Source organism: Anthonomus grandis, chromosome 19 (genome assembly GCF_022605725.1).
Source record: "Anthonomus grandis grandis chromosome 19, icAntGran1.3, whole genome shotgun sequence".
NCBI classification, from domain to species: domain Eukaryota; kingdom Metazoa; phylum Arthropoda; class Insecta; order Coleoptera; family Curculionidae; genus Anthonomus; species Anthonomus grandis.
In genome coordinates, this window is record NC_065564.1 from 11,946,250 (window position 1) to 11,959,388 (window position 13,139).

Genomic DNA, 13,139 nt, shown 5'->3' on the forward strand with positions numbered 1-13,139 from the left:
ATGATTATTAAAAAGGACAAGATAAATCTCACTGTGCATTCCACGATTTCATCGGTTATCGTGGATTATGTGCAAATACTATGTAAAATGTAAACAAATCAGCATTATTTTTGATAAAGGGTCAATTCTACAAGACAGTGACTTTTATTCGCTACTGATTATATTGCCACATTATTTGATTTCGCTTTCTAAAAAAGTTTTAGCTTTGTAAAGCACTTAGGTTATTCCCAAGTTACAAGTGATCAAGTTAAACAAAAGAAGCCACCTACTTCCTTTTTTTTTAATAAAATACCATATCTCTGTGTGTGCAAATGCGTCAGCAATCAAACTTTATTACAAATACCATCTGCAAGTGGACGCGCAGAAGCGATTGACGTTGAAGCCAGTACTTTCAGTAAGTAGTATTCCTTTACTAAATGACGAGGACAAAAATCGGAAAAGTTCTTTTTCCAGTTTATGTGTACATAGTACAAAATCGCGTCAAACTAATATGTCAGCCTTTATCCCTAAAAGGGTTACCCCAAAATTGAAGCAAACTATTAACAAAGAACTCCTCTGACTTTTTACTGACAGTTATTAGCCATTTCGGCTTGTCGAGGAGGACTCCTTTCGTCGGTTCGTTGCAGCGTTATATCCGTCCTATGATTTGCCTAGCAGACATACGATATCTAGAACTTTAATTCCAGCAAGCGATGTTTTAAAAACTGCCAGAAAAGTATGCATTAGTACAGAACTTCTGTAAATAGGGAAAGTTTCATGGCACTGCAGTACATTTTTTGAACGAAAATTTTAATCCTATATCACTTCTTCTTGAATGTTCACAGTTGCACGTTCAGCATACAGCTGTAAATTTAGCTAATGAATTAAAAAAAAAACAACGCAGGTAATAATAAAGCTGCTGTGCAAAATGAACGACACTGGAAACATTAAGGCTGCTTTGCACATTCCATAAATCTGGTAGTGAATGATGGTATGAAAGAAGAAGAAATTATTTCTAAAGTTAAAGCTATTGTGGGACATTTTAAGAGAAGCCACATAGCAACCGCCAGGCTTCTAGCTTATCAAGAAAATTAGAGAAATGAAAGTCCATTAAAATTAATACAGGATGTGGCGACCCACTGGAACTTCACATTCTATATGTTGGAGCGGTTTCTCGTCCTTAAAGAAGCTATTAAGGCAACTATGGCTTTAGCCAATATGGATCTAAGCAACAACCTAACGGTAAATGAGTGGAATGTTTTACGAAAACTCTGTGAAATTCTGAAACCTTTCGAGAAAGTGACCAATACTATTTCCGATGAATCATATTTCACACCATCGTTAATAACTCCACTAGTTAATGGACTAAACTCAGCTTATAGAGGTTTCACCAAACCTTTTACAACGTGTATTAAAAGAATTATTGGGCTGTTTCAAAATTTATTAGAGGAGAGATTGGGTAGAGTAGAGAACAGCAATATCCTTTAGTTAGCTACATATTTAGATCCGCGATTTAAGCAAATCACATTTCGCTATACCAAAAATGCAGAAATTACCAAAAAAAAAAATTCTTTAGGAGCTGACCAAATTCAAATTGCTTCAGCAGAAATTAAATATGAATCAAATATTAATGAAATTGATGATACTGATATTTGGGCCGAATTTGATAGAACAATTTGAACCCCGGGGAACTATATCGAGTCGAGCCATAGTGGAAGTCGAAAGATTCATTGAATCTGATAGAATTGAGCGAAAAGAGGATCCGTTGAAATGGTAGAATAGTAATAAATACATGTTTCCATATTTGGCATTAGTCCCACAACGGTTTTGTACTATTGCCACCTCATTGCCTTGTGAAAGGTTATTTTCAAAGGCTGGTCTAATTTTTTCGATCGAAGTAATCGATTGAGCATTAATAAAACAAAAATATTCCTTTTCATAAACAGTAATTCAAAAATTTAAATTCAATTGCTTTTAGATCATTTAGGTTTTGAGCATCTTTTTGTTTTGTTTACTTAGATTTATTGCTTTCTTTATTTTAGGATTTATTTTCAATCTTATACTTTCTTTTCGTTATTCTACCTTTCTGTTGTTTAAAATACCAAAGAAAATGTCTATAGTTTATACTATGATATTAACTGATAAAATTGCTTATTATGTTTATAAAAAATCACACATACAGCAGTGGAGCAGTAAAAAACAACAACAACAACAATTTCAATCAGCATAATTTATTAGTTTAATATTTTGAAGTTGAAGAACTTTTGATTTTTAATCGCTATCGTGTATCGTCAGACAGGTTACAACAATCTGGCAAACATTTTAATTCACATTCACAGATATACCTGTGAATGGAAATTCACAGTTAAGTTCAGCTCTGACCTTGACTATCGGCCATGAGCGTCTGACGTCGTTTCGGTATCCACAAAGGTAATTGCACAGCGTTGCCACGTATCGTTAGCATAATAAATATGGATTTAAGGAGTTTAATTCAAGTAAACCTTAACACGTGTCGAGAGTCAAAATAAAGAGTTTTGGTTAGTGGTAAAACTGTCTCGTAATTTGAATATTATAAATTACATTGAATTCACACTTGTAAATCCATTGTGATCACATGTGGTAGAAGCCATACGTAATTGGTGAGCTCTTATGTTTGACCTTATGGACAACCGCCCTTATAAAACAGTGGCGCCAACCCAGAAGCCGGCATTTTGCTATCTTTACAAAGGTAGGTCAAATAAAAAGTCAATAAATAAATGAAACATCAACAAGTATAATCTCATAGTTGAATTATATTTCTATTTTCTGAGGTGATAATTTGTAATTAATAAGTAATGAGGTAGCACGGGCAGAATTGAACGACGTCACTAAAGACGCGTGGAAGGTTAGAGAATCTTTCGGAACTATGGTCCGCCGAGTATATAAGGAACTGCGTCACCGCTGGGAGGCCAGTTGACAGTTCAGTTCAAGTTTAGTTCGGAATAATGCCGCGATATTAAAATCGGACATAAATAGTAGTAAATAAATATTCCAGTAGTTTTAAGTGATCGTGTTTAGTGGTGTAAGTGTGTAAATAAATCAGTTTTTGTGCATCACCTATTTTAATGGAGACTTGAACAAACAAATTTGTACTGTAAATCAAAACGCGTCTTCTTTTGTTACTTTATGGTTCTTTGAATAATGACACTCCATCCTCGTTTTTCTTCCCTTTATTTCTGGCTTCCCACTAACCAGATCTGTTTTAAGAATTTCTTGAAATAGCCTTACCGACAACCCATAAATATTTTAAACTACTCCCCATGTTTCAAATTGTTTATTTAGCAAAAAATGAAATAAAAGTCTTATCTTAATACCCAAATATTCTTTGTAACGGTCTTTATCTCACATGTTCATTTAACATTTCAGAGGAGTTAAAACGGACATCCTTAATGAAAAAAAGCAAGCCCCGGTCCACCTGGCAACCGAGCTAAGCAAAATTTCCGTCTTGGAAACAATGGCGAAACATAAGGACAAAATTCACATCCAACAGGGCGGAGAACACGGCCGCACGGCCCTTCATATTGCCGCGATATATGACCATGATGCTTGTGCTCGGATTTTGGTAAGGGACTCTTAGTTACGTGTTTATACGTTAATGAAGTTTTTTGTTACGGTTTATTTCATAATAATATTTACAAACTCTACATATGAGAAAAAATTAAAGGTATAAACGTAATGAAATTCTCTATCAAAATAAATTCAAATATCGCATTATTGGCTAACGGCCTCCATAGCAAAATATAGAAAGTTTTCCTAGTTACTTAAAAATAATCCAACCATGTTACAGTTTTTTGATAAGTCAATTTTTGAGTATAAATGAACCCATAGTTCATTTGAAGCTGTCACTATAATAAAAGTAAATAGTTATGGCATTTTTTTTATTATTTAACAAATAAGTTAAAATATTTGGTTTATCCTTTTAGGGCATGAATATCTTTAATAAAGGTCAGAATTAATAATTTAACTTTTACTTAAGGAAATGTATTGACAATGTTAAAGAAACTCTCATGTCACAGCAATTTGGCTCACCTAGAAATGGATATTAGATTACATTTTTAGTCCGGCACCCATAAAATTTAAGCTGCCCTAGCACTTGTCCATTTTCTCGAGTTAAAGATGTGAAACAAGGAATAATAGGGGTTAATATAATAAGGGAAAAACAGTGAAGAAAAAGATGGTTTTAGGCAAGCTAAATAATACTAATCTAATGATTAAGAGGTTGATTGCAAATAATATAGATAAAGATCAGTACTTTACCATTCTTCTATCCAATGGTATTCTTTGTCTTATTGATCTGCACAGTCCTCTGATGTTGCCCTCAGCTTCTTGTTGTAGCTTGCCCTGGGAAACATGATGGAGATTATATACCTTGTGATAATTGAAGGATTTTAAATGAGTTATTTACCATTGGTTTTAAGTTTGATTTGTTCATTTGATTTGAACTTATTTATTATTGTTTGTGAGTAACATTTTGTTGAGGTTATAAATAAAAAGCCTGTCAAATCTCAGTTTTTGGGAAAGGTTATCTTGGCTATCTGGTTGTATGTCTGTTTTACAGTACCGATTAGTGGTTCAGTACAATGGTGTCAAAGGTTGATAAGAGGAAGACATGTCAGTAGGCTAACCAATCAAAAAGCAGTAATTTTGAATACTCTTCTTCTTGGGGGATAAAGCTTAAATAGGACTGATGGCTCCTGATGATCAGTTCCGCTTAGTGCGGATTTTAAAAAGAAACCCTATCTCACTTTTAGTTTTTTTTTATAGTTTATATCGCTTCAGGCGGATTTCTCTTCATTAATTAAAAGCTGGATAGAGTTTACAGGGTTTGCTGGAGTTATTTTCACCAAAAGGCCACACAAAATCTTTGGCCTTTTTTCTTTCTATCTTCTTTGCCTCTTTGTTCTGCTTTTCCATTACGGGAGCAACTCAGTTATATAGTGTGGATTGTGTTGGGTTGTCCGTGTGCACCTCGCCCATTCGAGCCCCATTGGTCAGGTATCACTGCTGCTCCGTATCGCCTAGTGACGCCTACCATCGGACCCTCATTGGCCTGCTTGTGGCCTAACTAACCATTCCAGAAGCCCTAGCAAAATTGTGGTATATCCTGAACCCCAGCGTTTGGTGATCCGAGGTAGCCGAGGGATTCGATGGGGATACAGGTACCACTAGTAACTTATAAAACACTTTATTGATTTAGTAATGATCACATCACATTACAAAAAAGACGGTCTATCATTTTATATACCAGGTTTATCACATATTTTTGTTTATCAATAAACGTATAATTTTTTTGTAAAGGGAATGTTAATTTTAGGTAAAGTTTATTGGGTGAACTGAGTACATACGTAAATGCAAGGTATTTGGTATTTTTTATTGTGAATATTTCATATTATTATAGTAATGGGTCCGGTAAAGTTAAAGGGACGTCTAAAAACAGATTTTTTTTGAAAATTTTTTGATAGAATGTTGAGTGTGGTCAAAATATTGATAAAAAAGTGATTTGGAAAAAATACAAAACTTTGGAAATTATGAAGACTTTTCTACATACGTTAAATACGTAATTATTGCCAGCTTTCACAAGGTTATTTAGCTCTTGATTTTGCTATAATTAAAATATATATATTTTGGGGTAATTTTGGAACTTTTTGTGGGCTAAAATTGTAAATTTATAAGATTTTGTATCAATTTGTACCCCTATAATTATATATTTTGTAATTTACACACACGAAAAATAAAAGAGCAACCTTATTGACAAAAATGGCAGTGGCTTCACTATGTCCCCAGTAGCACAGTCTAACACAGTCAAGTCACTCGACCCATTTCGACTAACCATCCGCACCTGCCGACGCCGCCCCTTTCGCCTATCAGAGTTTATCGATCCCCCGCATGCGGGGGATTTATACCGGTTCGTCGACGAAATGTGGTTATAGGGTTGACTCGGTTCAGTTTATTTTCGACGTTTACCAAGTGTGCCAATATTTTTTGTGAATTTAATATTCTGTCATTTAGTGCTAGTTTTACGGACTTTTACTTTAATATAATTTATATTAATAGTAGTTGTTTGGTAATGGCTTCTCACGGGCAATACTGCTGTGTTGAATGTTGCAAAAAACATTCAAACGACCCAAGTATTTCTTTTTTTGTATTCTCTATTGTTTTATCTATTTCATATTTCTTTATTAAAAACTCCACAACTGTTGATGATTTAAAAGAAATAATCTTTGAGACAATACGAAAGCTTAAAAAAGTAGGATTAAATGTTTTAGCCGTAACATCTGATCAGGGTCCAAATTTTTATAAACTAGTTAAATCAACTCTTAAATTAACAATAAAAAAACCATATTTTTTTGTTGATGATATAAAAGTTTTTTATGTTGACGCCCCCCATTTATTAAAATCGACAAGAAATAACTTTTTTTCTTCAAAGTTTCATCTTAATGACGGGCAGATTACTGAAAAATGTTACATTGAAGAGATGTACAAATTGGACAAGGCACAGTTTCGCTTAGCACCAAATTTAACGGATGACCATTTAAATCCAAATGATTTAAAAAAAAATGAGGGTAAAATTGGCATCACAGTTATTCATTGTGTTTCCGTTGCTATGCATACCTATATTGATTTTAAAAAAATATCAGTTGAGGCCAAGACAACAGCAAATTTCATAAATGATATGAATCAATTATTTGACATTTTAAATTCAAGTACGCTGATATCATTCCAAGCATTTATGGGGACCGAAAAACAAATCAAATTTTTAGAAAAAATGGATAAACTTTTTTCCACCTTAAAAGTCATCGGAAAAGTAAAAAATAGAAAAACAAACAAAATAATCGAAAAAGATGTAACCAAAACATTAAGATTTATACAGTAGTGGCCATAATTATAGCAACAAGTACATTTTTCCTTCAAATTATATGATGTGGTAGATTAGAAAAAAAACTGGTATATATTATGATGTATTTTTTACAAAGCTTTTTATTTATGTTTATTTTTTTGTTACTTTATAAAAGAAATAAAAAATGGGAATTTTTTTAGGAAACGGGTTGGACAAAATTATAGCAACACATTTTAGAAAAATCAATTTATTTATTCTCCAAAGTCAAAATAAGATTACAATACAATAATATTCTTCAGTATTTAGTATAGTACCCTTTAGCCCTTATAACAGCAATGCATCTTTTTGGCATGGATAAAATAAGTTTGTTTATAACATCATGATCGATTGACAACCAAGTATCCTGAAGAGGTTCGAAAAGTTCTCCAGCATTTTTGAAATTCCTGGTTCTACACCTGTTATCCACAATTTCCCAAAGATTTTCTATTGGATTTAAATCCGGAGATTGGGAGGGCCACTTCATAACATTAATTTTTTCATCATGGAGAAACTCTTTTATTAGCCTTGAAGAATGTTTTGGATCATTGTCATGTTGAAATTGATATAACAGCGGCATATTTTCTTCAGAATAGGGTAACATAACATTCTTTAATATATCCTTGTACATAAATCGATCCATAATCCCTTCTATTCTGTGAAGAGGTCCCATACCATACCCCGAAAAACAGCCCCACACTAAAACTGAACCACCACCATGCTTAACTGTAGGAGAAGTGTACCGAGGATTAAATCTTTTGCCTACAGGACGTCGAACGTATGCAGCACCATCACTTTTAAATAAATTGAATTTTGATTCATCGCTAAAAATAACTCTGCGCCCCTGATCAATAGTCCAGCCCTGGTGTTCTCGAGCAAATTCAAGTCGGGCCTTCACGTTCTTCTTGGAAAGAAGAGGCTTTTTTGCTGGTCTGCGTCCAAACAACTTATTTTCAAATAGACGCCGCCTTATGGATCGTTCACTAAGATCGGAACACCCACTGCCATCCAAAAGCCCTTTAATTTTTGAAGAGGACAAAAATGGGTTTTGCCTGGAAATCCGAACAATCATTTTGTCACTTTTTTTTGAAGTTTTTCGGGGACGTCCCGAATTTTTTTTTGGGTACTACCAGCCCTGTGTTATTGTATCTTTTCACTATACGTGATACAACTGATCTGTGAAGAGCAAAATTTTTTGCAATGGATGACTGTTTGATGCCTGTTTGATACTGATTAATTATAAGTTGCCTCACTTCAACAGACACGGTTTTACCACGACTCATATTGTTATTTAAATAAGTTAATAACTACCAAGAAATCACAATATAAATTGTTTCAATATTGCACTTCAACAGATTGAAAGAGCACTAAATTTCAAATGTTGCTATAATTATGACCAGGTGAAATATTTGTAATTACAAATATTTATTGTCAGCAAAAAAACAGGTAGGCTTTTTTTTATTTGAATGAGAAATTTTGTTTAAATATTAAGAGGCCATCTAAACCAGTGGCGTACTTTTACGATTAAAACATACATATAATAGTTATTATTAAATATTAGTAAAATTCAGATTTGTTGCTATAATTTTGGCCACTACTGTATATGGCTGGAGGTTGACCATATCATCAACAATAAAATTATGAGAGGTATTGAAATCTAAGGGTTACACATTTTTATTAACACGAAACCTTAACCAAGATTGCCTGGAAAATTATTTTCGACAAATCAAGAATGCTTGTGGAAATACTAATAATCCAACTCCCATTCAGTTTTGTAGGGCTTTTAAGAAGTTCTTTGCTTTAAGGTATTGTGATGAAAAGGAAGATTCCAATTGTTTAACGGATGTAAGTGATATATTACTCACCATAACTCCAGATTTAGTAAAACGGGTATCGGTTTTAAATCCAACAAAAAATTATATACCAATTTTAAATATCGACAGCAAAGATTTTCAAAATTTACATACAGAAGAAGGCAACGCACTATACTCTATTTCAGAAGTGTATAGAGCAATAAACTGGGGAATTCCGTTCTGTTTGGCTACATTTCGTGGTAGTTCATAGGCGCAGGTACTTATAATATTTATGAATTTAATTTTCACGGATTAAATGCCTTTATTTTGAAAGAGATTAAATACTAAATAAATACTTTTAATCCTTTTGTATAGGTACCTATCTTTTAACGCTTTGTAACATGCAAAAATGGGGTCAGGTAATATATACAGACTATAAATACTTTTAAATCATATTTTAAACGTTAGAAGTCACTGCTACGCTGTAGTGTAATCACAATATTATTATCCCAATATTTAAAAAATGGAGGTATTCAGTCCAACGAAAAGATGTACTAAAAATTCTCCACTATCGCTGAGTGAAAAAGTTATTATTTTAAATGTACATGATTGCATAAAACACGATTACCCTAGTTTTACTGTGCAAGAAATTGTTGAAAAATGTTCTCGAATGAGTGGAATTGGAAAGTCCACCATTTTCAAATTGTTGCGGGAAAGAAAAGTAGCAGGTCAAGTGGAATCTCCCAAGCAAAAGCCAGGACGACCTACAAAAGTCCTTGATGAAAATGCTAAATGTATAATTCGAAGAAAAGTTCACTCTTTTTATTTTAAAAAGGAAGTACCCACCCTAGACAAAATTTTAATGGAGCTTGGCCGAGATGACAGTATTCCGTTGATAAGTAGAAAACTTTTATGGAAAACTTTAAAAATATGGATTTTGCCTGGGAAAAGCATAACCGCAAAGCACTTTTACTGGAGAGCGACGAAATTGTTTGTTGGAGACGACAATACTTGAGAAGTATCAAGCAGTACCGCAGGGAGCAAAAGAAAGTTTTTTATCTTGATGAGACGTGGATTAACGAAGGTTATATAGTCCAAAAAATGTGGCAAGACAAAAATATAACCAGTGCTCGCCAAGCTTTCATAGAAGGCCTGTCTACGGGTATTAAAGTACCTTCGGGAAAAGGAAAAAGACTTATAATCACACATATTGGAAGCGAAGAGGGATTTTTAAAAGAAGGTCTGCTAACCTTTGAGTCGACTCGCACAGGAGATTACCATGAAGACATGAACTCAGACGTTTTCGAGGACTATTTTGGTGAAATGATAAAATTTCTTTCGGCTAATTCGGTGGTGGTTATGGATAACGCAAGCTATCATTCACGGCGAATAGAGAAGACGCCAACTTCAAGTTGGAGAAAGCAAGAAATTATCGATTGGCTGACTGCAAAAGGTATTGCGTTTGAAGCAAATTTGATAAAAAAAGAACTGCTGGCAATAGCAAACTTACACAAAACTCGTTTCATGAAATACGCCGTGGAAGATCTAGCCGAAAAATATAATATAACTGTACTGCGCTTACCGCCATATCATTGCGAACTAAATCCTATAGAACTGATATGGGCGCAGGTAAAAGGATTTGTAGCAAGACAAAACACGACTTTTAAAATGAAAGATGTTAAGCTACTGTTTGATCAAGCCATTACGGAAGCGACACCAGCGAATTGGCAAAAAGCAGTCCAGCATGTAATTAAGCAAGAGGACAAAATGTGAGATCTTGACAACCTCATCGATCAGACAGTCGATCCTTTAATTATAATGTCAAGAGGTGATGACAGTTCGTCAGATGACGAAGAAGACTACAATCTATTATAATTTAAAATTGTTATACACTGTTCAAAAAGTGCCAGATCCAAAAGTGACATTTTCAACTGTTTTACTCTACATATTATGTTCAATAAATTTGTGAAAAAATATATTATTCCATTTAAACAAAAGTAACTTTCTAAAATAAAATAGCATTTAAGTACATTAATTATAAGGTAAAAAACAAGTCCCAGTTGCACGCCTTTGGCGAACCGTTTTCAATGTTTATCAGTGGGTAACAATGGGCAAAACTCATAAATTGACCCAAAACCGGGTGGCACTACCTGCAATCAACGAAAAGAAAGAATTTTACATTGAAACTAATACCCAACTAAGGTAGTGGCATAAAATATTGGTGGATCACCAGGTACCACTTTTGCATACCTAATGAGGTTTTATTGCTCTACACACTTCTGAAATAAAGTATAGTGTATGTAGGTGGATATTTATTACGAAAATGTAGTTTTAAACATAGTTGTGATATTTGTATTAATTTTTGCAGAGGTGATGATGTGCATGATAAAACTACATTTTTTTGTGAAAAAAAAGCCTACAAGGGTAGCCAGGGACGATTTGGGGGATTAACTGTACCCCCAAAGAGCTTCAATGAATACATAATCTGACTAGAGGATGTTTTTACGAAAAAATTGAATAATATTTGTGTAAAAGATAATGCAGGCATTTATTTAAAAGAAGAATGTGCAAAAATACCATTTTCACACCCTTGTTCAAGTTTTTTTTTTTCTTAACAACATTCCTAAGGTTTGGACTCAAATTTAAGCGTTTTATTAGTATTATAAAAAGAAATAAAAGCAAAGAAAAAATGGCGACTGGATGCATACATAAATATATTACCTATTACCTAGTTGTTGTTTATTTAATGTGTCACAATGAATAAGCCGTCAAAACTCATCAAAATATTTTAAAATAAAAAAAACCTTGATTTTACCCAATAATATCAGAGAAAAACAAACCACCACAAAAAGGTGGTTTGTTTTTCTCTGATAATATTATTAAACTTAATACTTTCCTTATTGCCCCCCGTAAACGCATTTCTAATGTGAACTTTGTGGACGGACTTGTATCCTGTCATGCGAGGGGTACCGGCGTAGTTTACAAGTGATTTACGACCGCTTATAAAAAAAGGCGGCATTTTGAGGCCATCAAAGAAGTGATTCTACTTGTTGAAATCTATATACTTTGCCAGTAGTATTTTTTGGTTTTGTCTGGATCACTTTTTAGTTGGATGGGTTGGCTGTGGACTCAATTTTAGATAATAAAGGCATAATATAGTTAGATTTTACATTATATGAACAAAACAGATTTATCTGGTGTTAAAAAATAGGTATTGTTTATTTTCAAAAAAAAATTGATTTTTAGACGTCTCTTCAACTTTACCGGACCCTATAGTAATCAATAGTTTTTATGGTAATGATATTATTTTACTCTAACTTGAAGTACTTTTTCCTTTTTTTTGGGGTTATGTTTCAGTCAAAGGGGTGAAATGACAATGATATAAAGGCTTGACAGATTGTGGTTATAACCATTTTAGTTTGTCCACTAAGTTTTCATGCAGAATGGTTAATAAATTTTATAGTGGCAGCTTTATTTTTATCGCGTTAGTTTTCCTGCTTTTATTTCAGGGACTTCAAGACAGGACCGAATTCAGGTAAGAGGGGTTTCATTGCACAAGGGTAGAAAGTAGGTGACGCTATTGTTTTTTTTTTGTTTTACCCACCCCACTCTGTTGGACTGGCTATGGAATTTCTAGGACCCTTGTAAGCCCTTTATTTGAGATCTTAGCCCCTTTTGTTTGTCACCTCTTTTTTAAATAATTTCTTTTTATAATCGCCTTCCTTAAATTTTGTTTCTTCAACTCTTTTTTTTTTTATCCCTAACAACCATCCCAACTTGATGAAGATTTTTAAAAAGAGAAAGATGCAGGGCTTTTTCAATAATTTTCAGGGCTCTACAATAATTATTAAATACAAATATCTACCGGGTGGTGCGTCGCCGAGCGGAACATAGGAAAACCCATGTAAATTTTAAGGGCATCAATTATTGGCTTCCCTGTACATTTTATAGAAAAAATGTAAGATAACTTTTTGAAGAGACTAATCTGGTAAACCCTTGTGCAAAGTTTCAAAAAATTTAAATAAGCGAATCTTGAATTACTCAATTAAATGTAATTGCAAAATTAGCAAATTTTCGGTTCAGGTAAAATCAAACGGGCACCAGTAAAATAAATATTGTTACTGACGTGAGGAAAAGTGTCAATAAATCAGTGACAGTCGATATTTGAAAACAAGTATGAATTATTCAATCGACGAAAAAATAGCCATAATTAAGTGCCAGAGTTTACCAGATTATAAGATCATAATTATTAAGTTTGCCAGATTGGTCTCTTCAAAAAGTTATCTTCCATTTTTTCTGTAAAATGTACAGGGAAGCCAATAATTGACCCCCTTAAAATTTACATGGGTTTTCCTATGTTCCGCTCGGCGACGCACCACCCGGTATATTAATATTCCTATTATCAACTAATAATTATAATTCAAAACTGACAGTTGAAATTCATTACTTAAAAT

General features: G+C 33.5%; 1 protein-coding gene across 2 annotated transcripts in view; it reads left to right on the plus strand.

Moving 5' to 3' along the window:
* LOC126747382 (transient receptor potential cation channel subfamily A member 1) overlaps positions 1–13,139 on the plus strand; it is a 592,560-nt gene that overhangs the window by 317,574 nt on the left and 261,847 nt on the right. For both annotated transcript variants that reach the window (XM_050455968.1, XM_050455967.1), the window contains exon 5: positions 3,385–3,580. In XM_050455968.1, coding sequence (XP_050311925.1) covers positions 3,385–3,580 — 196 coding nt within the window. The remainder of the gene's footprint in view (positions 1–3,384; positions 3,581–13,139) is intronic.